The sequence below is a fragment of the Zonotrichia leucophrys genome, chromosome Z (genome assembly GCF_028769735.1).
Source record: "Zonotrichia leucophrys gambelii isolate GWCS_2022_RI chromosome Z, RI_Zleu_2.0, whole genome shotgun sequence".
NCBI classification, from domain to species: Eukaryota; Metazoa; Chordata; class Aves; order Passeriformes; family Passerellidae; genus Zonotrichia; species Zonotrichia leucophrys.
In genome coordinates this window covers 58,630,442-58,655,637 of record NC_088200.1, presented here as the reverse complement: position 1 = coordinate 58,655,637, position 25,196 = coordinate 58,630,442, and the positions used below count along the sequence as shown (strand labels likewise).

At 41.2% G+C, this 25,196-nt stretch overlaps 1 protein-coding gene across 1 annotated transcript; it reads right to left on the bottom strand.

Moving 5' to 3' along the window:
* Window positions 1-902: 902 nt before the first annotated feature.
* Window positions 903-23,691, bottom strand: RIGI (RNA sensor RIG-I). Its single transcript, XM_064736132.1, has 18 exons — window positions 23,245-23,691; window positions 23,019-23,153; window positions 21,038-21,216; window positions 20,392-20,542; window positions 18,504-18,626; window positions 17,557-17,670; window positions 16,508-16,661; window positions 15,396-15,654; window positions 14,516-14,678; window positions 13,995-14,096; window positions 11,780-11,937; window positions 11,005-11,140; window positions 9,957-10,105; window positions 8,766-8,856; window positions 7,893-8,063; window positions 6,239-6,390; window positions 4,158-4,304; window positions 903-2,426 (listed from the first exon to the last, which is right to left on the bottom strand). The coding sequence occupies exons 1-18, from the start codon at window positions 23,348-23,350 to the stop codon at window positions 2,130-2,132; spliced, it is 2,787 nt and encodes a 928-aa protein (XP_064592202.1). The 5' UTR covers window positions 23,351-23,691; the 3' UTR covers window positions 903-2,129.
* Between the last annotated feature and the right edge of the window lie 1,505 nt (window positions 23,692-25,196).

Genomic DNA, 25,196 nt, shown 5'->3' with positions numbered 1-25,196 from the left:
CAAACACTTCTTCACTCTGAGGGACCAAGCACCAGTGGGAGGAGATTGCCAAGAGAGGTCTTGGTGTCTCCATCCTTGGAGATGTTCAGATGCTGTCTGGACATTTTAACATTGTCCTGTGCAATCCCTTGGATCACAAGATGACTTTTAGAGGTCCCTCCCAGCCATAGCTGTTCTATGATTCTGTGAACATAGTTAATATGGTAGTAATCTTAGTAAGAATTATGCAATTTCAGCTTCAGGGTTTTTTTAAAAAAATCAGATATTCTCAAACGCCACAGAGTGCTGGTGTTCTTCCTCCACCCTCCCATCTTCACTGAAGCAGTGTACTGAAAGAAAGGCTTCTTTTATCAAGCTAAATTCTTATTAATATGTTATCCCATCAACCTTTAGTACTTAGGCTGAATTGCAAAGTTTTAGTGTGAAATCCTTGTGTTTTAATAGTAGGAAAATATCAAAACCTTTCAAGTTCAACTGCCCAGAAGTTACTACTATAAACTGGAATTTTGGACTGATTTTTTTTTTTAATGCCCGAAGTCCCAAAGCAGATGGTCCTTTCACACAGCAACTTGATACTTAAGAACTGTGATTTTTCCATGTACTTTTAATCTGACAGTGCTAAATCAACCTTTTTCAAAAGTATTTTGTTCCTAGTATTTTTGGAGGAGAGGCATTATCTAAACCATAGATCATCTTAATTCATTGTTCTATGTTTCCTTTTAGTTAAAAACTAAGTACAGAGGAAGTTACTGTAGGATTGAGATTCAGCCTTCCTGTACAGTGCATACAGCTTTCAGAGTAAAAGCCATGGATTCGAGGTGGAACATGATGCAGTGCTTACAAAATTCTTTTGCTTTTAATGCCACACAGCCCTTTAAAAGAACACCACAAGCCTCACTGAGTAGGATTTAGGCAGTTTATATTAATTTTTGAACTCATAAATTTAGGTTCATTTTTCTAAAACTCTTAAATTAGGTTTGGGGTGGGGGGGTTTGTGTTTTGGTTTTTTTAAAATCAGTTCTGGTGTTTTGTAACATAATTCTTGCACATACATACCTTACCACATTGTCAAATACAAAAAGTGAACTTAAAATACATTTGGTTTTGGTTCCAGAAATACCGAATACTAAGCTCATTGAAGATGTGTGGAATCAGCAGGTGCTTTTAAGTGTTAAAGTACAACATTTCATAACTCTGTAGGAATTTCTGTTTTTCCCAGGGAAGTCTGGGATCTGGGTAAAGAGGACAGAGTTGAATACACTAATGCCTATACTTTGTAAGAATGCTAGATCAGCTCTGATAGGAAGCTTACAGTATTTCCAGTGTCCTGAGAGAATTTAGGTGACAATCCATGAAACAGGGCATCCCGGTAAGTGCTAATCCCCATCAAAACTGAACCGCCTCCCATGATCCAGTGCACTTTGTCCCTGTTAGGACTTGTTCAGTTCAGCAGCACAGGAGGGTGCCAATCAAGGTGCAGTGATATAAAAAAAGTGCTACCATTTTAATCACAAGGATGAATCCCCAAGAGGGCTCTGCCCTACTGCATTTCTTACTGTTGCAGAAGCATTTCCTATTAAAGATAGATTTAAGAGATGTAGTATCTTCCTTACAGAAAAGTTACTGGACATTTTTCTTTCAATTTTATATATCAACATTTAAAACATTAAAAGTAACTTTTTTAAAAGTTTCAAAAGTAGCTAGAGTACTGCCTGAAGTGCTAGTAAGCCATGCTGTTCACAAGGATGTGCAATCCAACTACACACTAACAGTATTAAAGAACATGCTGATTCGCATCTCAGTTCTTGAAGGTGCAGCCTATTACCTAAAGTTGGGTGTTAGTCACTCAACTTGATTTATTTTTTTTCAGACCAGGTTGCTCATAGCCATAATTATTTGTATCTATACACCTAGGCACATATTTGTCCTTCTAGTGAAACTTCTGGTGAAATATTTCATTATATAGCAAATACTGGTTTTAGTGGCTTTACCAGCCTTTTATAATCTAGCCAGATATGGGTGAGGGACCTAGCATAAAGAACGAAAGTTTTTATAGAAAACTGATCATTGATCATTGCTGCTATTTCAGCATAGGGCCCTAGAACAATATATCCATTAAAATGTTGAGTTCAGCTGGATGTTTCTTCATCAAACTCCTTCAAAGACAAATTAAGACTTTTCCATTTCTGAAAATCCATTTGTGTCCCTGTTTCAACATCCTCTAGTACAAAGCTTCTGATTTTGATCACTGGTAGATTGTCAAATATCTTGTACTTCACTATGATCCCCCAGTCATGCTGACACTCAGTATTTCGGCAATGCATCTTGCTTTTTTTCTCAAAACCATCAAATTGAAGAGGTTTCCTGTGGGGCTTTGTTGTATAACGCTCCTTGAATGCATCACCTAAGACAGTATGATGAGATTCCTGAAACACATGCCAGAAACACTTAAGATTAGAAACAACATTCCTCATTTTTTCTTGTCATTCCCCTTCCCTTCTCTAATACATATTCTCCCTGTTAAGGCACTTGCTGTCATCCAGGAGGCTCACCTTCCAGCCTCTTTGGCTCATTGCTCTTTTTTTTCCCCATTCATGGAATACCAGGTACTAGAAGGACCCAGACCCAGGCTTATAAAAAAAAAAAAAATACTGTGTATCCCCAGTTACCAGCTTACTGAAATGCATAGATGTCCTTTTTCAGTGATGTCTGAAAAAATATTTGAACTTAGTAAGCTTTTTAAAAACTGTGTTTGCAGTATTTGAGCCATGTCCCTGAAACTAAGAGAGTAATTCAGACAATGGACAAGTTTGAGAGACTCCTGTTTCCCATGAGGGATCATGCAATTACTTCAGAGTGGTAGAAAAAATAACCCTAACAAGATGAAGGAGTTACAGTTATTGTTTATAATATATATAATAAAATATTCAAGAAATAAACAGCCTTATTTGAAAGCATATTTACAGTCTGAGCTTAGGTCTAAAAATTATAGATCCCCCGAAAATGCAGTTTGTAGGGACTATTTAAAAAACTGAGGTGTTATTTGCAGAGTACCAAGCAAAAACCACTTACTGAAGAGTCTTCTGAACTCTTGGCTGTATTTGCACAGGTATAGGTGATAAGCCAGGAGCACAAAATAGAGTAAAAGTCAAAGGTGCTTTAGATAGCCCTTGTTTTTTGTCAAAGAAATGTAACCAAGTTTTCACAAAGCTGAGCTATTCCCAACTCCTTGCAGAGTTGGGAATAGCTCAGCTATAGTGAGCACCCTCTACATTCCAAAAGCAGCTGGTAAAAACAAACAAAAATTTGGCAAGGGCCTGAAGGCAGCCATGGTAATGCTCAGCTGTGGCCTGAGGCCCCTCATCACATTGCATCTGCACTTTTCAGAGAAGTGCAAATAGAAGCAGCTTCAAAAGAACAAAAAAACAGAACTATAAAGGCTCAAAGTCCTCAGAAAAGCCTCTCTTCCATGATCACCACTTTCTGTGTGTAAAGATTATCACCTTCTTTTTTCTACAAAGAAACGATTCATGTTCAGAAAGAGTACAATCATAATGTCCCCAGGACATACAGAGAAGCAATGTGAACTGCATCTACAGAATGGAAAACAAAATAATACTGAAGAACTGTAGGGCTTTTCTTGTGAAACCATGATTTACCTTGCTTTTCAAAACTCAACTTGACCCATAAGACAAGGAGTTTGTAAGCTGAACCCAGTACTTTGTGTAGATAATTTTCAGTCAACAGAAATTGTGGGAGAAATATCTCAACAGCAGAGAGACTTCCCTCTGATGCTAATCAGGAAAGTAAATATCCAGCAGTAACTCTAGAAGGTTATGTAGTTGAAGATCAGGGGGTTTTCAACGAAATTCATGAGAAGGACTTCAGAAGGGCTTCAGGAAAACTGAACTGATTCCTACCGCATCCCATATTTGTACACTTTGGATAATGTCATATTACATCATATCATATCATATCTCATATCATACTACTAGAAGTAGTCTCAACTGTTCCTGTGGTTTTCTGGTTTACTCAGAATTTCTATTCTCCTCCAGTTTGCACAAAATAGCCACTTCCACCCTGATAAACAATGCAGTTAGTTTAATAATGCTGACTTCCCTGGTGATCATGGATATAGGTTCCTATACAAAACATACCTTTATAATTCTGATGTCATCTGTACTGCAGACATATGCTTTGCATTTTCCACACAAAAGATTTTTTTTCCCTTCTACTATTTCTGGTTTTGTTTTGTTCTTCCTGGAATCTCGTACCATCTTTTCCTTCATTTGCAGGCCATGTATCTGCAATAAATAAATAAAAATCAAGGTCATTATGAAATGAAGTCCCACTGTCAGCCTAAAAATGTGATTTTGGGCACGTAACATCTAGAAACCTATTACTTAAAGCGCACAAAATGAAACACACTTCTGTTCTGTCAACTCATACAAAGACAGAACAGGGTACATTTGTCAATTTAGAATGCAGGGCTAGAATGAGACTGTGTGATGAACAGCATTTATGCTGTTTGCTCCTTCCTCCCCTCCAGCCCCCAACAGCCCCTCTGGTCTTAAGGCCGGTATGTCAATGTGAACTCTTAAGACATGTGAGACCCTACAGCACAATTAATGCTGCTGCTCTGGGAATCTCATGGTTTGGAAAGAAAGTACAAAGACCGCTGAAACTGCAGGCAGAGAAAGAAGAAACAACGCACAGCCTGTAGCTGAGAACCAAATGCAGAAATGTAATCCTCCAAGAAGTAGGAGCAACTGCACCAAGCCTTGGAGGTAGGAGAACAAATGTTGTAAAGACCAGGGGGCCTTGGGCACCCTTTGTTGCACAGCTCAATCTCTGAAAGCTTGTCTGGAAACAGGATGATCTGTGAGTCCAAGGGGGTAGTGGAAAGCTCTGTTAGTTAGCTCTCCCATACCCCCTTGGACTCACAAATCATAATGAGTTAGTAGTACCTGCCACTGGCTTATTCCAGGCTTCCCTGAGCCCTGGCGAATACCACTGACACCAGTCACCAGCTGTATTTAACTCCAGTGACTCCCACTCTCTGGGCCCAGCCACTTTTTTAGCCAGCAAGCCACTTTTTTACCCATGCAAGCCATGAACAGCCAGTTTCTCCAGGAGAATGCTGTGATAAATGGTGTCAAGGTCCTTACTGAAGTTCAGAGAGACACCAAACACAGCCTTCCCCACATCCACTAAGCCACAGGATGTGGCAGGCCACACCGTCCCAGAGGAAAATCAAGCTGCTCAGGCAGAACCTGCCTTTCATGAACTCTTCCCAGGTGGGCCTGATCCCTGGTTGTCCAGTACGTGATGGATAATACACTTAAGGTGATCTGCTCCCTAATGCTCCCTGGCACCAAGGTCAGGCTGATGGGGCTGTAGTTCCCTGGATCCTCACACTTAAGGTGATCTGCTCCCTAATGCTCCCTGGCACCAAGGTCAGGCTGATGGGGCTGTAGTTCCCTGGATCCTCCTGGTCCCTCTTGTAGATGAGTGGTCACACTGACCAACCTCCAGTCACCTGGGATCTCTCTGATTATCCAGGACTGAAAAGTGCTGGAAAGTGGATAGATAAGCTCTTCCACCAGCTCTCTCACTACCCTTGGGTGGATCCCGTGTGCCCCCATAAAATTGTGTGTGTCGCAGTGGTGTAGCAAGTCACTAACCAGTTCCTTTTGGATTATGGGGCCTTCATCCTGCTCCCTATCTCTGTCGTACAGCTCAGGGGGCTGGATATCCTGAGAACAACCAGTCTTACAGAGGCAAACAAGGCATTAAGAGCCTCAGTCTTTTCATCTTTGTCTCTGTGTGACATATCCAATAAAGAATGGGGATTTCTCCTTAGCCCTTGGTGATGCTCCATATGAATATCCAATTGGGATTTGGCCCTCCTGATTTTCAGCTGCAAAACATCACAATATCATTGTATGCTGTGCCCAAGACAGCCCCAAACTCTTACCCATGAGTCCTCTTTCCATAAGCAACAGGTCATAAATTCTACCTCTCACTCTTCAGTTTTTTGCAGTTACTGTACAGTTGATATTCACAAAATGGCAGTACACAGTATCCCTTCTCTGCTGACCTAGCCTTTGTCAGAAATCAAGCACAGTGAACATTTCCCTTGGGTTATCACTTGGCCCTACATAGAGCCCTAGTAGGTGAAGGTTGATACAGATTATGCCTTTAAAATTTGAGTACAAAAACTGCACAAATCACAAACCTTTCTTGCAAATGTTGTTTCATCCCAGTTCTGTAGCTTTTCAATAGCTGCATTCATCATTTCTTCCTTGTAACTGTTTCGTTTTTCGTTCTCAACCACTTCTGTCTTGCTTGTCACAAGGATGCACTTGCTGTCTCTTGCCCTTCCACGACCTACACAGCAACACATTTTTACTCTTAACAACACGTGCAAAAGTGGCTGCTCTGCCATGAGACTATTAAGCACCGTCTGTATGGCTGCTTTTGTTTGCAATGTTCAGATTCAGACAATTCTGAAGAGCATTCTTCAAAAACAAACCAGAACAAGATACTCCCTTCCAGGTATCCTCATGGATATACGCTAGCCAGTACTATATTGCCTGCTTCTGTGGCCTCCCTGTGCTGAGTTCAGGCATGCTTTAAAATACAATTTTTGTGTAGCACCTTGCTGTCTTCTTGTCATGTAAAAAAAATGTAAAGGAGAAAACTTCATCCTAGTCTTTCTTAATTAGTTTTCAGCCCTGCTAATTGATGTCTAAAAAGACCCAAAATCCCCATATATCACAAAAACCTAAGGAATTGGAAATATTGTGCTGACAAGAACACAGACAACAACAGCAAGCACCTTCTCTTCTACCTGACTATGCCTACTGCCTGCCTGTTTATTAAAGCTGTGACACAGGCAAACTTCAGGGATCTCATACCAGCTTAGCAGTATTTTGGTTATAAAAAGTGTTCACACTTTCCTTTGAGCTTTTACTCCACAAAAATCATGACTGTATGTGGTTTGAAACTGACATAACCTCTCTTCTTTATATCTTTGATGGCTTCTTAATAAAAAACACTGTCCTTTCATCCATAAAAGTCAATTTTGGGCCAATTATTTCATTACAAAACACAGATGAGAAGGTCGCAATACACAAACCCTGAAAGTAGAGTACAGAGTAAGTACAATGGAAATCACTTCACATTAAATTATGATGTTAACTGCTTGGGAAATAGGAAAAAATATTGCAGATGCACCCTTAAAAGAGCAGGCAGTTTTATGCCACTTAGGAATGTGAAGCAGAAATCAGTATTTAGTGTGGCTCTTCATTCCCCTCTACTGGCCATACTGTAAAATTACCAAATTTAGGGCCAAAGTCTCAAGACTTCTCTGGACAAGCAAGGAAGAAAAACTCAGGGTGTCTTTCTTTTGGTCTTAAATATTAGAGATCTGCACGGGTGAAGGCCTCATGTACCTGAGAGTAGCTGGGTTGGTAATAAACCACCAGGCTGGGGAAGGCCTTCAGAAGCCAAGGCAATACAAGAAATTCCATTGCAGCAGTCCTTTGTAAATTGTCACAGAATGATTTGTAATATTTCTGACAACAGTTCTTCTAGCCATAGTTCTGCTTATATGTAATTGTGAACTTGAGGTATCAGTTCTCAACAGTTCAATAACCTTGTGCAGCATGGCTATTTACCTGTTGTCAGTCAGACAGCAGCAAGGACTTGGCTCTGTGAACAAATTTATCATGTCCCATCATTCACCTGACTTTGCTCTAAAGCACAGAGAAACAACAGCAAGGCATGCATGTATTGCTACAGTATTTCCAATATGCCATTTACTAGCATTTCATGTCCATTTCTAGGCCAAAACAGGTTTCGACAGTAATAGGTCTGAAATTCCATACCTCTGACTTGGATCATTTTGGTGACATTTCCGAAGTATTCATAGAGCACCACAAGGTTGCACTCAGTAATATCAATGCCTTCGTCAGCAACAGATGTGGCAATTAGCAGTCTGATGTCTTTGTCATTTCTGAATGCATCCAGTACACCCTTCTGCATTGGCAAGGTCATACCTACAGTACCAAGAAACTGTGTCAGCAAAAACCACTGAAGAGCTCCTTGAGCAAGATACCACATTTGCTTTTACTTAAGTGATTAGAAATTAGTACATCCTTTTGATCTGGAAAACTACTTCAAGTTTAATATGCAGCTGGGTGTACATCATACCTGCTGACTAGGGAATCCTATTGATGTGTCACAGGAATTATCAACCTGGGAAACACCATTTTAAACACAACACCCAGATGATCTTTATTGGAGACACCCATGCAGCCTAGTTAGTTAAAACCCAACCTAACTCTGAACTTAAGCCACAGGTAATTCATTTCAGCTGTAGCTTCTATTCTATCTTAAAATGTCTTTCTGCCACCAAACACAAAATAAGAGAGGGATCCATAAAAGTAACAGAGATATGAGAATTAATCACAAGAAGATATGATAGTGAAGTTTCTAAACTGCTTTTGAACCAGCAGAAGAATCATGCAGGAAAGTATTGTTCACAGTGCTACTGCTGCTTTAACCAAAGGTTCTGGACAGAAAATGCAAGCATTTCCTTAGGATCTATTCAAAGTCTTCCCAATATGGAAGAATGCAAGTGCAAACCTGCATGACCTTCTTCTGTTGTAAGGGCACAGAAGATGAACACAGGAAAAGCAGAACAGTTTTAGCAGCATAGCCACCAGTGGTTTAGCATATCTTAGTGCAAATCTGCATACCTGTTTTCTGATCTCTTCTTCCTTTACCCATTAACACATCTGGCTTTATGTGGCTAAGAAGAGGGTTTCCTTCTATCCACTTCTTCAAAGCCTGGAGAGCAAATCAGGGAGTTAGATTCCCTGTGCAGATGAAATGCTAGTTTGTGATAGGCAGAAACGTAAAGGCTGGCTAGAGAGCAAGTAGCCTTTCACTGCTAAAAATTTTGCATTTTTCTCTTATAAAATAACAGGTCACTGAATTCTACACCTCCAGCATCAAAGGAAAGTAGTTGCTATTCACAAACTGGGCTTCCACTACACAGTGACAGTAGCACATTCAAACTGCTCTTACAGAAGAACAAAATTCAGCCAAGCTACTGTAGGCTTTTAAATCTAAAATGGAAAGCTGCCAGCAGATGCTTGGTGTTGTTAGTTTGGACTTCAGCCTGCTTTTAATTCTTTGCTGGTCTGCAATTGATCCAGCATGTCTGAATGAAAAGGATAGAAAGGGGGGCTGGGTCATTCAGCTGATAAATCTGTTTGCAGTAGACAGAGCTGGTATTTCCAGTAAATGTTTTCATCTACTCGTGCTAATGATTAGCAGCACATTAATGTTAAGCACAAACCTTTTCTGGGAGCAAGGCATTGTAAGGGGAAAAAAACCATCATCCAGCCTAGATTCTTGATCATAGGCAAGTATGAAATAGACCACTGATAAGAAGAGTCCTGAGAACAACTTCTGCACAAAGTTTTTCCTTTGTCTTGATCAAAAACAGGTGCTAGGGCCCAGACCTTCTTTAGGGCTATAGGAACCCTTTGAGAAATGTATAAATACCTCCTGATGTGCAGTCAGTAATGGAGTAGAGCTGCTGATTCATAACACCACTACCTTAAAGCCAAAACTCTTAAAACACATTGTATTGTAACTCACTTTAGGCTTAAAATAAAAATCTGATGGCTTAATGATCAACTACAATTTGTAGTTAGACATCATGAAAGACACCATAGCTGTACTGTAGTTTTCAGAAAACGAAAAAAAACCTCACTCATCCTGCCTCAGAGCATCAGGGCTTAGGAAGACACAATAAATTAATTAGAAGGATCAAATACATGCACATTTTTCTATTTCAGATCAAAATGGGAAGGGTAATACGATGACTCATTTTATTTTCCCACTTCCCATTTTAGGAGTTTTAAAAACAAATGTCATACAGCTACTAAGGCTCTTGTCTTGGCAAAGAGAATAGTGCGAGTCTCTGGGTTATAGTGGTATGCTTCATCCAGGATGCAAGCAAGCTCTTCCAACTTTGGATTCTCATTTGACTCATCTTTTGAAAGGGCATGCAGCTCTTGTTCTTTCTCTGAAAGAATAAAAACGAAGGGTTTCTTAAAATTTACCTTTTTTAATGCAGAAAGCAGAATTCCCACACAAACCTACTTTTAGACAGCACACACATTCTCTTTAGCTTATTTTTTTAATTTTCTATTCCATTTTTTCAGATGCAAGCAGGGACATCTGTTGGTTAAATGCAACAAAATCCCCAGAAAAAAAAACCAAATTATGAATATCTCACATTTTGTAGCAAACTTTCATGAGAATTTCTGTGATATACTGTGTATCAAAGACAGCAACAAAACAAACTCAGCTCTTGCACTATTTCTTTTAAGAAAACAACTGAAGCTCAAGGGGAGACAGACCAGTGATTTAAAATTGCAGTCAACACTGCAACACACCAGACCACAGGCTGGATTATAGCCCATTGCCAACTAAATCAGGTCAGAGAACAGTGACAACCTCTGACTTTCAATAAGAAAAGTACAAGGGCCACCTGTTTCTCCCCAGAAGACTGGCACCAGCCAGCAGGTGAGGCGGCGCACTGAGCAGTGTATGTTGGCTTATCTAAGGCTACCAGCACCCATGATTGTACACCATCCCCCTACTTGTGGGGCACAGCCATAAGGGCACTGTTGCCTTATCTCCATGACAGGCATCTAAGAGCTTACTACAGCATCCAGCTACAATTATTACTATTTTATCTGCTTCTGCACTAGAAGCTTACAGTCCCAGAAATTCAGTCCCCCCGCACTTGCCCTAACACTGCACTTGCACCCACGCAGTCACCACATCTTCTGGAAAGTGCAGTTTCTGGAAAAACAACTGCACCTACTCTGAAGAAAACATCTGGACCATCCTGGTCCATCTGGAAGACCATAAGTTATTGTCTCCCCCTACATCTGTCACAGGTACTGTGGGAAATACCTTGAAATTTCTCTGTCAGCTGCTTCTCTAACTCTGTAAATGGTCCGTTTTTTACATTTGTGAAAAATTCATTTAGGTAGGCTAAAGCATCTTCAATGCGGGCATCTTCACTGATAATGAGAGCATCGTTGAATTTCTGCTTGGAAAGAGACACAAGCATTTAGGCCTCATTTCCCACGGGGTGGGATGAACACAAATTTTATTTAGCTAGATTAAGTGTTGCAAACTTGTGGTGTTCTTCCATTTCCATGACAACACAAGCACTGCAAAGTCTCCTCTGCCCTAATCTGTCCCTGGTGAGTATCACAGAGACAGCTCTTAGATGCCTTATGCTTTAGCCTGTGTCAGCTTGCTGCAGTCTTCAACATCCTCACTTAGTGGAGAGGCAAGCACAGATCTCTTCGCTGTTGTGACCAATGACAGGACTCATGGAAACAGCAATGAAGCTGAGTCAGGGGAGGTTTAGGTTGGATATCAGGATTTCACCCCGAGTGGCTGGGCACTGGAACAGGCTCCCCAGAGAACTGGTCACAACCCCAGCCTGACAGAGTTCAACAAGTGCTTGGACAATGCTCTTGGGCTCATGGTGAGCATATCCTCTGCAGGGACAGGAGCTGGACTCAATGATCCTTGGAGGTCCCTTCCAACGCTGCGTATATTCTACAAATCTAAATAGGACAATGGGCTCAAAGTCTGCTTCTAGGTGAACATACCTTTAACAGAAGGAACAGAATGACTCTAGCTCTGTATGGAAGGAAAGAGGATACACACTTACCCGCAAGTGTTCAGTACAAATGAAAAGGTCTCTACAAATACTGCTCTCCTTCTCCTTGTCTTCCAGTTGCAATAGTCTGCATTTCTTCTGAGTGGAAACTATCCACTGTTCATATCTCTGTGTTCCAAAGTAATTCTTGTTGATTTGGGAGATGGAATCTATTAAAGGAGAGAAAAAAAAAATTGTTCCTCTTGATTAACAAATAAAAAGCATTAGCTAGAGGATAACACATTTCCCACTAATATTGGCTCTAAAAAGCCTATTCAAAAGAACAGTTTTATGATACAATCACAGAACTAGTAAGGCTGGAAGGCACCTGTGGAGGTCTTTAGTTCAACTCTCTGCTCAAAGGAGATCACCTAGAGCAGGTCACTCAATTCAAATGGGCTTTGAGTACTTCCAAGGACAGAGGGTCTACAACTTCTTTGGGCACACTGTTCCAGCGTTTGACCACCTTACAGCAAAAAAGTTCTTCCTGTTGTTTAAATATTTCTATTTGGGCCCATTGATTGTGCCCATTGCTGCTTGTGCCTCACCTCTGGGAACCACCTGTGAAGAGTCTCACTCTGTCTTCTTCACTCCCTGTGTTTCAATTTATACCCAGACATTAGCCTAAAATTAACCCAGTACAATTCAACTGAGGAATGTGTGTACACACACACATCCGCAGGAACTTAGTAATAAAATTAAAGCTCACTTATCCTGTAAGAAGCCTATGCTATTCAAAAAAACGGCATGCTCCTTGAATTACCACCTGCTCAATAGTTTATATTCATTCACTAAATAGTCCAGAAGCGTATTGTCCAGGGGCTGTCCTTGAGGCAGAACTGGGCAGTACCTCCTTGCTGCATGCACACTCTGCCTGAGTGCTTCACAGGCCACGGTAACCACAGGGTCCACAGAAGGGAAGTCACTGCCATTCATGCAAGAGGTGCTGTGATGCAAAATAAGCTTCAGAAGTGTTTGCCTAACGTAACACACAGTTTGAAAATCTCTGTTCTTTGATCAGCCTTCTTGGGTTTGGGTTGTTTTGTTGGGGATTTTTTTGGTTGTGTGGGTGTTTTAATTCTCCTTCCTGCCCCAGAATATAATTCACTCTCAAATATCTGGGAAGTGGAGGGCGGGGGGTAAATCTAGAACTGATGTAAACAGGTTTAAGGCACTGCAGTCAGTGTGCAAAAAACAGTCTAAACACAGACAACGTCCTTTAATCCAGAACTGGAGAGACCAAGGCTGATCCTGAGCATATCCATTCATGCAAGGGGGTCTCTGCTCTATACCTCCTTCTACTCTCCTTTTTTTTATTAATGCCACTTACTGGACATCACTTAGGAACACTGCAAAAGCAGAAAAGATCAATTTATTTCTGAAGGGTTATAGGATTAATCTCATAATCATGAGACCCATTTTCTTTTCACAATCATACATCTCCTCTCTGCACACCTTCTCACCAGAGTAGATCCTGAAGCTGGAACCCTACTGACAATTGTTTCCTTTCTTGGGCAGCCATATCCTCTTTCCAGTGATGTTTATGTTGCACAGATCCTACCCTGAAACATTACCTCAAAGGCCTTTCAAAGGAAAATAACGGAGACCTGGTAAAAAGTGGAAATAGGAGTAGCCAGAAGCATAAAGAGGACAGAATGGCCACCAGAAAAAGTGGCCAGGGCCACCCTAGAAATAAACTCAACTCCACGTGCAACTTGGAGACCAGAGAAAACACAAGTAGTGTCAGAGCAGCAAGTGTGAAAATTAACTTTTGCTGTAAGGGAAAAATTACAACATTCAGAGTAATACCACTGTGACATTTCTTATTTTCCTAACAGAGACAGATTGGGTGTGAAAGATTTGGAGAAATCTTTAAATAAGAACACACTGGTATTACTCATGAAAGAAATCCAGCCCGCTGCATTTCGAATGCAAGCCCTTTTGTTTCAGATTCTTTAAACTCAGAAGGATCTGACAGTGTCAAAAACACACTGTTTTTAGTTGCATGTGATAGACTGAAATTCAAATAAAAAGGTTTATGATTGTCAAACTAATCAGGTATAACAGGAAAATATTGATTCTTTTACCTGTAATCTCTTATGTAGGAAATATTAGTTAAATGCAACTAAAAATTAAGGTGAAAGGAAGTGAAAAAATAGTGTCTGTAGCAGCTATAAGGATTTAATCAAATACTGAACTGCAATACAGGCATATTACAGCATCTTACCCACTGAGTAAATCTTCCTCATCAACACTTCTGTCTCAGACATCAGAGCTGAGATAATGTCTGCAAAGTGATTCTGAGCTCGCATTTTAACCCATCTGATATCTAGAGAAGAGAAATATAAGTCAGTGTACTAAGTAAAACATTCCCTTGGGAAGCACAGAACAAACTCTTGTCTAGACGAATGCTACACGCTCCATGCAATTGCTCCATGCAATCACAATCAAGTTTAGTGTCAATGAGCACTCCAGGTGCACAGAAATAAGCAGCCCCCAGTCCTCACTGGCAGACCTGAACAAAAACTAGAGCTAGTGCATCAACAGCAAAGAGAAAATATGCCCAAGTGGGCACTGCTTTACTGCAGGACAAGAGACTGCAAGCCTCAGCTTCTTCCAAGCTAGCAGGGAAAAAAGCTCCAGCTTAGTTTTAAGCTTTTATCTTAATCTAAATAAAAGGCAATTTAGTAGCTGTCATAATCATGGTGCTTTGCAACTCAGAGGAAAATAAAAAGGAAGTTTGCTTACGTGTTTCTGGCTTGTTTTGAAACCTCTGCAGATCTTCTTTGTTCTTTCTGACAGTGGATATGGCCTGTATGTCAAGGTAGGAGCAGAGGGTACAGATGTGCTCTACAGTTTCATTAGTGCTCTTGGCATTACCAACTCCAACAGAAGCAGTTAAACCTACAATCTAAGCACACACACATGAATAGCAGTGGTTGCTCCTTCGTCACAAAGGGAATAAAACCAGGAGACATTGTTACCAGTCACCAAATTGCCACCATCTTAAAAAACAAGGAAACAAAACAGGCCAGAGAAGTATACAAGAAGCAGGCACAAATACTTAAGAACCAAATCCTGCAGGTACTCATGCATACTCCAAGGCACTCCAACTTCTAGGATTTAAACTTAAACTATCCAGCCATTTAAATCCATAACAAGCTGTATCTGTCAGCGCTTGTCATTCAAAGGAAGAGCAAACCCACACCCAGACCCATCCTTTGATTCATTCGGAGATGTCTCCTCAGCTGGATGAAAACCTCATGCCAGCAGAGGCACTGGCCCCATTTTATCGGGCAGAAAACAGCAACAGAGAGGTAACAAGGAGATTACTAAATTACATGCTTTCTTCCCATTTCAGCTTTTCCATTTGATCTCAAGTACTCCAATCTTTGCTATGCTTGATCAGTCTCCTTTGGTAGCTGCAGGGAAGATGTAACATGGGAAAAATGCCTGGAAGTGTCCAAGGATGAAAAATTCTTTTTTTGACCCCAGATGCTACCACTTCCATCTGCAGCTGTTGCTAAATGGGAGTTTGAACTGGATCAGCACAAAAGGTAAGACCTTGCTGAGTGCATTGCAAAACACTTTCCTCTAATGTTTCCACCGCTGACGGGCTGGGCCTTACCTGAGGTAGCTGGTTTGCAGAGGAGTCAAATTTTTGATCCAGGTATCTGGTCATCAACACATTGTAAGGGTGGTTGCCTGTAGTGTTGTGGCACTCATCAAATATCATCAGAGTGAAGACAGAGAGGGAGCTAAGGATCCCTTTCTCCATGCTATTCACAAGAATCTGGGGCGTTAACACAATGATGTCACTGTCCTGTATAACATTTTCTATAGAGATATTTGCAACTGTTTCACCACAAATTCCTTGAACAGAGTATCTGGAAAGAAGATGCAAGAAGCAGGGTAAGAAAAAGGCCATGGGAAGCTAGAAAACTGGGCTTTTCAGCAAGGTTGAAAGGCAGCTTCTAAGTTTCAAATGTCAAAGAGCTGGAGCTGGCAGTTTGACCACAGAAGCTGAGAACAAAAAAAAAAGAGGGTAAATAACTGGATTTTCAACTACCATTAACAAAAATATGTAATATTTGAGGAATGATTAACTTGTACATTTAAACTGCATTTTTCAGCTCACATGTAACATCCCTTTCGTGTACATGTCCAGCATCATGGGACTGCTTCTGCCCAGCAGCCTCCTTTTCCCATAGCTACAAGGATACCTATGTGTATATTGAGTAACCAGTTCCCTCAAAATCCAAAGATATAGGTTGTTAATGCCCCTCTAAGCAATTTGCAGTCCTGTCTGAGAGGTGGACTAACATTATCTGACTAGAGGTTGAAAAAACAAAGAAGTTTGGGTCCTTCCATTTAGAAAAGAGAGACTCTGAGAATGGCAAGAGGAATCCCACTGCGACTGCCAGGAACTGCCTCAGCTTTGGAAGCAGGTGTGAAAGGAGTCTCAAGAGAAAGTATACCTCACTCTTTCATACAGAAATAACTTTCACCATTTCCATAGATGGGCAAAAACAAGTGCTTAAACTCTCCAGAACCAGATTTCAGACTCTCCAAACAAAAGTCTGCCATGGCAATGCCATTCTTGCTGATACTCATCATCCTGACGCTACTGTCAAACACTCTTGTTCACCAGTAAACACGTTACATCTTGCCCTAGCCACAGCTGACCAATTGGGCAGTATATTTTCTGTGGAGGAAGCCACCAGGGAGAATGACACTTACCCACTTCTTTCAAAATGCTGCCTGAATACATTTTTCTGTTGCTCATACACTGGCACTTTGGTTGCAAGGAAGACAACTTTTGCCTTTCGTCCTGAGGGAACGTTTTGCAAGTGATGTTCACAAATCATAAGCGCCACAAAAGTTTTTCCAGATCCTTCAAACAAAAAACATGAGTGGTAAAGGACTAGTATGAAAAGGTGCGTTTGTAAGCAGCAGTTTGTCCCATCTGAATGTCTCATAACAAAGGGGAGCTGACAATAGGGCTGTTACCCTTCCAGACTTGAACGCATTTGGAACAGATTTGAACGCGAGCATGTTATTTACTCAGGTGCGGAATCATCCCTTTCTCTCTCAGAGTTTCAGTCTGTAAAGGCCATTTAGCAGTCACTGGGGATTAAAATCCATTTTCAGTTGTATTTTAATTCTTTGAAATCATTAGTCTGTTTCCCACTCAGTGCTCTCACATCAAATCAGACTATGTATAGACACCAGCTTCCATCCTTCAGACACCTTTCAGCTTCCATCCTTCCCCAGGCAGCCTTGCTCCTCTCCCACTCATTTTCCTTTGGCCCTCAGGCTCGCTGTGCCAGGGCTCTTCTCTGTCCCTGCCTCTGTTATCCCACTTGCCTCCAGAGCTCAGGGGAAAATTATCCTCTCTGGATGTTGTAGGCACTGCAGTAGAAAAGAGAAGGGAGCCTCAAGCTAACTCATCCTATTTTTCCTGCAACTTACAAGACAAATTTATTAAATATAAAGATTAGCGACCGCCTTAAACTGAAAAATTCACCCTGAGGAGTGAGAAAGCAGAAGTCAGAACATAGAAATGAAAGCTGAATGTGCTGAATACAAGCACTGATGTGCCAACAGACATGTCTTGCCAGCATCTGTGCTGCAGATGGTCATTAATTGCAGGGCAGATCTGGATCTACTGCAAGGAAGATAGCTTTGAAATAAATGGCTGAAGAAGTCTGATTCAACCTTCACCATTCCCTATCCTTCACAGCCACATGCACCAAGAAATTTTTTCTAAGAAATGTCTGTCTCCTTACCTGTGGGGGCACAAATTAATGTGTTTTTCCCATCAAAAGCAGGCTGTGCAAGCTCAATCTGGTAGCTCCGAGCCCTCTTTGGTTCATAAACAGATGAAGACTCATAGATGCTTTCTAGGATAAAAAAATGTTTTTGTGAAGAGTGTTGCACTAAAAATGCGAAAAATATGTTGTGCCGCATATAGTTGCAATCTAAAGTGATAAAGGTAGAAGAGTCCTTGCAGTCTACACAGAACATTCTCTGACAGACAAGCCTTTTAACAGAACAGATGCACCAAACAAGAATTTTGTGTGAGCTTAATTGAACACTTTTATTACCCCTCAACTGTGATTCATAAAATGAAATCATTTAAGGTCTTGGCTGACAAAGTTCACTTCACCTGGTCTTTTTTCAACTCAGAATGAAAACACACAGGATTATTTTTTCCTCAAATACATGCACAGGATTTATTTTAGCCTTCTGCTCTACAGACTTTTGAAATTATTACTCTCTTAGACTGTGGTCTTGTCAGAGTGTTTGGACTTATGGAACAGGAACTAGAAATAACTGGTGGAGCAAAATTTGCCATGATAGTCACTGCACAGATCCTTTGCAGTCACATTCAGTTCTCTAAACTGTTTAATATCAGGTCATGTGTGAATTAATTGTATCAAGGAAGAGGTGCATAAACAACAGGCTGGTGTTTGGGGACCTTTTTTGGTAATGTGCTGACAGAACAACTTTTCACTAGACATGTAATAAATGAGGGGCAAGCCCTAATATTTGCAAAGCCCAGCACGCCCAGCATGAGATCCTTTAAACATTAAAACAGCAGACAGCTAAATGAAGTCAGAGATTTGCACTAATTCCTCAGTACCTTCCACTGTGGTACACTACATCTGTGTTCTTCGGGAATCTAAGGAAATGAAAAATACCAACCAGAAACTTTTAAGTTCTTAAGACTTACCTGAAACTGAAGAGAGATTTTGGCTCAGATTATCACATTCTGCTTCTTCAGAAAATGTCATCATGGTTTCAAAGTAATTCTCAGAGGCATCTGTCATTTTACCATCAATGTCTCTGCCATTATCTGTATAAATGGGAAAAAAGGCATGTTATTGATCGTTATGATTTTAAAATGCATTTGCTGTGACAACAAGGTGAAGGAGTAGGTTGCTGGAAGAAAAAGAGTACATAAAATGATGTTGCACACAGGCTCCTTTTCAAGGAAGATGGACTGCACTGAGAATCTTGGGTTCAGAATAACCATGTGCTCAATGCATGTTTAACAACTTCCAAAAAACAAAAGAGACAACAGATTGGGAGGAAAGTTTATCCTCTGTGTTTAGTGGCAAGAAATCACTGTGTAGCATGGAATGACCACAAGCATGAAAAACTCTTAGGAATTCAAAGAAGCTTTGTAAATTCAAGATTCTGGTCTCCCTGACTCCTCACCTTCTGAAAGGACCTAGAAATTGTAAGAATATATTCTTTATATTACACAATGATGCAAAGAGAAATTTTCTTTGGTGTTATAATTAATACTTTCTCAAAGAACCATCCCAGGGCCCTGCATGAAGAGTTTCTTTGCAAACAGAACATATGATCACAAAGCACTGCTTTTGGAGTGGGAGAAAGAACGCATCTGCACATCAATCCAGCTCCAGAAAGCACACAATATCTGCAATTGATTTCTGGTACCAACTCTTCTTAACTGCCAGCAGTAAAATGTTTGCAATATGGACAATGTTTCCTCAGTAGGCTGACTTTGGCTTCGCTGAGTTGGATATTAGAGGAAACTGCCCCAAAAGACAGTAATAACTTTAACTTAAAAAATACAATTGTGAACACATAATATGTATTGCCAACAGCTACACAAAATAATTTCTATATACATATAGGTATTACTCTTATGTATTATTTAACCTATATTTCAATAAATTTATTAATTATGTATACAACATTATGCATATATAGTAATTAGTTATCCAGATAAGAAATTACAACCTTTGACAGCAGTAATAAAAAAAATTCAAAATTAGAAATATAGTTGAAGAAGCCACTTAAATATAGTTTATCCATTCTGCTAACTGAAAAAAACAATTCAAACAACCATCTAGGGAGATGGCAAATGTAGATATGAAGATAATACACTTTATCCACTTTATCTAAAATCACTTTTTCAGTAGCAAAATAATGTATTCTTCTCTAAATTCTTCTATGCTGCAGGTTACTTATACAAGTATTTTTCAAGGAGGGAAAGGTAGATTCAATGACAAAATTTAATAATGACATACTTTCAATGACAAAAGCAAAATCTAAGAGAGACAATTTTGCACTTTTACAAAATATGAACATAATAACTTGGGAAGGGCTGCTTATCGATTTCTTATAGAAAAAGGTATGTGATCTGCTCTGGGAATCATAGAAGTGTATCACTCTCTAGACTATCACATTACTAATCATATTTTATCAGAAAATATTGGATCTATCACAACTCAAGCAGCCAAAAAGATGACAAATGTTGAATTAATAAGAGAAGAAAGATAACTATTTGGCTATTTTTATGCTTTCAGAGCTTGTTCTGCCTGATTCTCTTTACCAAAGAAAAGGTACCATGCCTAACCATTTGTCAGGAAAAATAGTCAAAAACTAATTTCTGCCTGTTTGTAGGACAGTATTTGTATTTCATTTTATATAAAAGACATTTAAAATAAATTTTAAAAGGCTTTCCTTTTTTGATCACAAAGTAGTCTGATGGCATCCTTCTAAATAAGTCTGATTCTCCTGAAAAAGAAAAGAAATTTCTTTCTGGTACAAGAATGGGAAAAGAGCATCATAAAATCACATTTTACCTTCTCTTATATTCCACAGTTCACTTGCATTGTAATATTCAGCACTATCCAATGCCACCTGAAGACTTTTGGGCCAGTTTTCCTTATCCGAGCGACAGAGGCATTCAATGAGTTTCGTTATCCCGGCCGCCTTGCTTCTGTTTTCACTGATCTGCACACACCACAAACAGAAACTGCCGTAGGTTCTGAGCAATCAAACCCACTGCTCTGTGCTGAGTGTGTGAATTTGTTATGTTTGATGTTCAGTCGAAAACTGCCCTTCCTTCTCAAAGAATCAAAGCCTTACAATAAACTTCAGCCATTTACCCACTACAGCTTCAATTCTGGCAGTGTAGTTACATACTAAACTTAGCTGGGCTATAACAATAGGTAGGCTATTTGTTTGAATATTTGTAAATGATGTGAAACACCACAGAGCTATTCTGTCAATTTCTGCCTCGCAAAGTCTCTCTAATAAACTCTCTCTGCCATAAACCTCTGAGGCTTTCCATTTCAGAGTAGGAAAAGTTATGAAATTATAGCAGACCTGTTGCCAGCTATCGTCCTCACCCAGCCACCTGTCACACAGGCGCTGATTCATCCCACAAGTGAGGCAGCCAGCGCTTCTCTGAAGCAAAACTAGGCAAATGCCAGGATTTTACTATACCTGCAGGATCTCATCACACTCCCTCTCTATCAGGCATGTGTTTATGTATGGCATGATTGCTACTGGATCAATTTCTAGCATTGTTGCTTCTATCCGCTTCAACAGCTGCCTGTGCTGCTCCAGTTTTTCCAGTTTGCTGAAGTCCCAGTTTTCAATTGCTTCTGCCAGTCCAGTGTAACCTTTCAGAAAAAGGAGACGAATCATTACTGCAAATTCAATCTCTAGCTAGATAGGTAGGAACATGCTGAAAAAACATTTTCTCAGCCACACTGGAGAAATTAAAATTATCTTTCCCTGTAAATTATAAAAATCTAGGTGAGTCACATACAAGTTTTATCTAATAAGTGATTATTTTCCTTTTTAGCACTTGTATGTTTATTATGAAAAACCCTGTGCTAAAAGAGCCATAACACCTACAAAAACAGGAAAGAGCCACACTGTGTCACAGGTCATATTGCCACATCGCCAAGCAACTATATCCACCTGTGTTTTTCAATCATACAATCCTTGCATTCCATGATACTCTTCCACAGGATTCCCAGAGCAAGGGACACAACAAAGAATCACAAGATGCTCTAGTAGCCTTTTATTTCTCTGCATTTTATCTTTTACTCTTGTCCTTGGCTCCACCCTCCTTCAAAAATCCCTCCTGTAATGGAGGCAAGCCAGTCCCTGACTGAAAGCAGGACAGACACCTGCAATCAAGACAGTCATCAAACAGCTGACAATACTGTCCTGGAACAGACAGCAGCAGGGAAGCATTTTTAAGGACCTGTGTGATTTGCTGTGTAGGCTTCTGAAGTGGAAAAATGCACATGAGGGTCCCAGAGGAACTTGTGGTCAAACAGAAGGAATTTGCCTAATTTCTTATTTCCTTTTAGAAGAGCGGGAGAGTGGCATGGATACTTACCACCATTATGTTTTTAGTCTAAGTATTACTTATCCCTGCATCTGCCAAAAAAAAGAGTAATACCAAAGTCTAGTCTCCAGCCCAATTAAGAACTACTTGGGATAGCACTTTGAATCAGAGGGCTAACAGTCTCAATTTTTTGCTGAAGATACACCAAACTGAACACCACTACTAGGCTCAGTTCTGCAGTTCAGAAATCAGGATTATCACATGGATCATCAGGATTTCATCAGGATTTTATTATTATGGTATAACGTTGCTCTGGACCTAGTACTTGCTTTAAGGGATGAGTGGGCTACATCCAAGTGATAAGAACTTTGTATTTGTTCACTGAGATAATTATTCATAATTAATGGTGAGGAAATGAAAACAAAAGAAGCTTATGGAATGAGATGGTAGGGTTCAACATAGATAATAAATCACCAACAAGGATCTATGACACAACATACATGTAGGGAGGAAAGCTGGCAGATGCTGCTAATTTTATACCTTCTCTTCTGTTCCATTTAATAAAGGAAATTGGATTAGGAACTTACACATCAAGTAGTTATAGCTACCGCGGAACACTCACCTTTATAAACTACTAATGGTTGGTTACTTCTTGAAACAAAAGGCTTTTAATGCCACTGAGTAATTAAAAAAAAAAAATTAACTCATTTAAGACTCTGTCGTTGAGTGAAGTTTTCCCACTCTACCAGGCAATCCCCACACACCTCCTGACCCATTTGCCTTCCTGCTTCAGAGGATTTAGCCTCCTTTTATTGTATTTGGTAAGAACAATAGCTGTCTTGTTTCTTCTATAAAGGCTCTGAGACGGGTGAGTCTCCAGCCAATGAGGCTTTCTCCATCTTCAGAATTGTTCCAGATGCTTCACTTCCTAACAGGCTTCTTGCCAGACTCTCTCAGCTTGCCTTTTCCTGCAGCATCTGACCTGGTCTGGCAGGACGGGCGGCTGAGGCCCGGCCCGGGGAGCGGCCCTGCCGGTGCCCCTGCCCAGGCTCTGCCGAGCTCCCGCCGGGCGCGGCCGCGCCAGCCCGGGCAGCGGCGACAGGGCCCGCCCGGGGCACTCACCTGCTGCAACCAGGGCATCCAGAAAGCCCCGGAGCCAGCCCTCCGCCTCCAGCAGCAGCACGGCATCCAGGAACAGCGCGGCGGCCGCCGTCACGCCCTTCTCCTCCTCCTCCTTGCGGACTCTCTCCTTCACCTCTAGCGAGAAGCCAGCAGAAGACAGGCCGTGAGGGGACAGCGAAGGGGCGGGGGCGGCGGGCGCGGGGGCAGCGCCGCTGCCGGCTCTCACCGTCGGACAGCCATTCCGTCATGTTGCTGAGGATGTACACGGGGTTCAGGCTCCTCTCGATGTAGCGCCTGCAGCACTGCAGGTTCTGCTTCTCCTCCGCCGTCATGGCAAGGCCGCCTGCGCACCGCCGCCGATCCCGGTGCCGATCCCGGTGCCGATCCCGGTGCCGCGACCCCGGCCGCGTGTGCGGAGCCCACCCAGCACCTCCGAACCGTGGTGCGGAGAGAGCTGGGTGAATAGGGAGTGAACCGCCCCCAGGCAGGGAGCGACAGGAAAAGAAACTTCAGCGCAGCAGAAGAATGGAAAGTGAAAGCAGTCTGAAAAGGGAGCGCTGGGTTCCTCTTGCGTCTGTCTTTAGCAACAGAAAAAGGGGACTGCCACCCCCACCCCAACTAATCGTATGCTCATGCATACGGTTGGAAAAGCTGTAATCAGCCCGTTTTTGCGGCTGCCAGGGTGAGAAAAAGCACAGCGAAAAAATTAAGAGTAAAGGCATTGGCCTAACTTCTCTTCCCTTTTGTCCTTAGAAAAAGCTGAACAAGCTTTTATGGCTGCATTCTGGTTTTTGTGTTTTTTTCATTGTTTGTTTGCTTGAGTTTTTTGTTGTTTTTTTTTGTTTTTTTTTTTTATTTTTTTAGTTTTTTAAAGTTAGGAACACTTTAAAAGCGTTTAGAAAATGGATGAGGCAGGTGAACATCAAAGGAGAAGGCTTACCAAGGGGACAATCCTGTTGTAGGGCAGAAAGTACTCACAGTCGGAAGTGCTGCTAAACATGACAGCTCCCTCTCACCATGTGCTGAGTGTATTTGCCAGACTCAGACAACTGACAGCTACTGGCCCAGCACAAGATTCCTGCTTCCTAAAGCCTGCCAACACAAGACCACTGAGTTGAGTCATGGTCTTGTACAGGACAGATGGGTAGGAGGAGCAGAAGGAGGGACACTGAGGAAGGCACTGACGTTTCATTTTCTGTAGAAGGACTTTTAGCAGAACAAGGCCATGATATGCTCCTATGTGAGCTGGACAATCCTGGCCTGCAGATTACAGAGTTACTTTGAAGACCATGTACTCTCCTTGGAACAAGATAGACTGTGTACTGTCCTCGAAAGGTTACAACAAGCAAGAAGGAGCATTGTGCCAAGACAAGACCACATGCCAAGCACATTGTGGGAATTGCTAATTTGGCACACCTTAGCTAGGGATGCTTATAGCATGACAACCAATCAGTAATTAACATGTAAGTGTAACTATAGTTACTCAAGCAATGAGCATCAAGCATTAGTGGCATGAGACAATGTGTAGAGAGGGATACATGTGCCAAAGTTGCTGAAGAGAGTAGAATGAGATGTAGCCACATTGGTGTGACTGTCGTGACTCAGCCGACTCTCCGATCAGGACCCTCTTCACTCTTGGCACCCGTGGACAGGGACTCTCTGCTGAAATGCAGCTTGCTTAAATGCAGTTCACCTAAACGTGGCAGTCTCTGAAGCATCAGACAGGAATTTGAGTTGGGAGCTGGAGAGTTGGAGGGCAGGAGAGACCTGGTGGGCAAATGCAGAGACCAGAGTCAAGGTAAGACCATGATAGAATTTGATGTGGCAATTAGATTGCTGACAAGTATCCTCTCTAAAAGAGGTAAGGAGATAAAAGAAACAGATGTAGAAGCCCTAGTTAAATGGGCACAAAAAAGAAAAAAGTTCTCTGAGCCTTCTGTCCTATTTAGTACAGCTGAGTGGAAAGTGGGCAACTGCCTTTGGGATAGCACAATAGACGGAGGAAAAAATGGAAAAGAAACAAAAGAGTTAGGAACCACCTGTGGTGAACACTTTAGAAACTATGAAAACTCAGAAAAAAGTGGCTGCTGCAGCCATTGAGAGTTTAAGAGGTGATGTTAGTGAAAAACAGCAAGAAACAAAAGACCCCACATCTCCTAAGCCATCAGATCTTGCTAG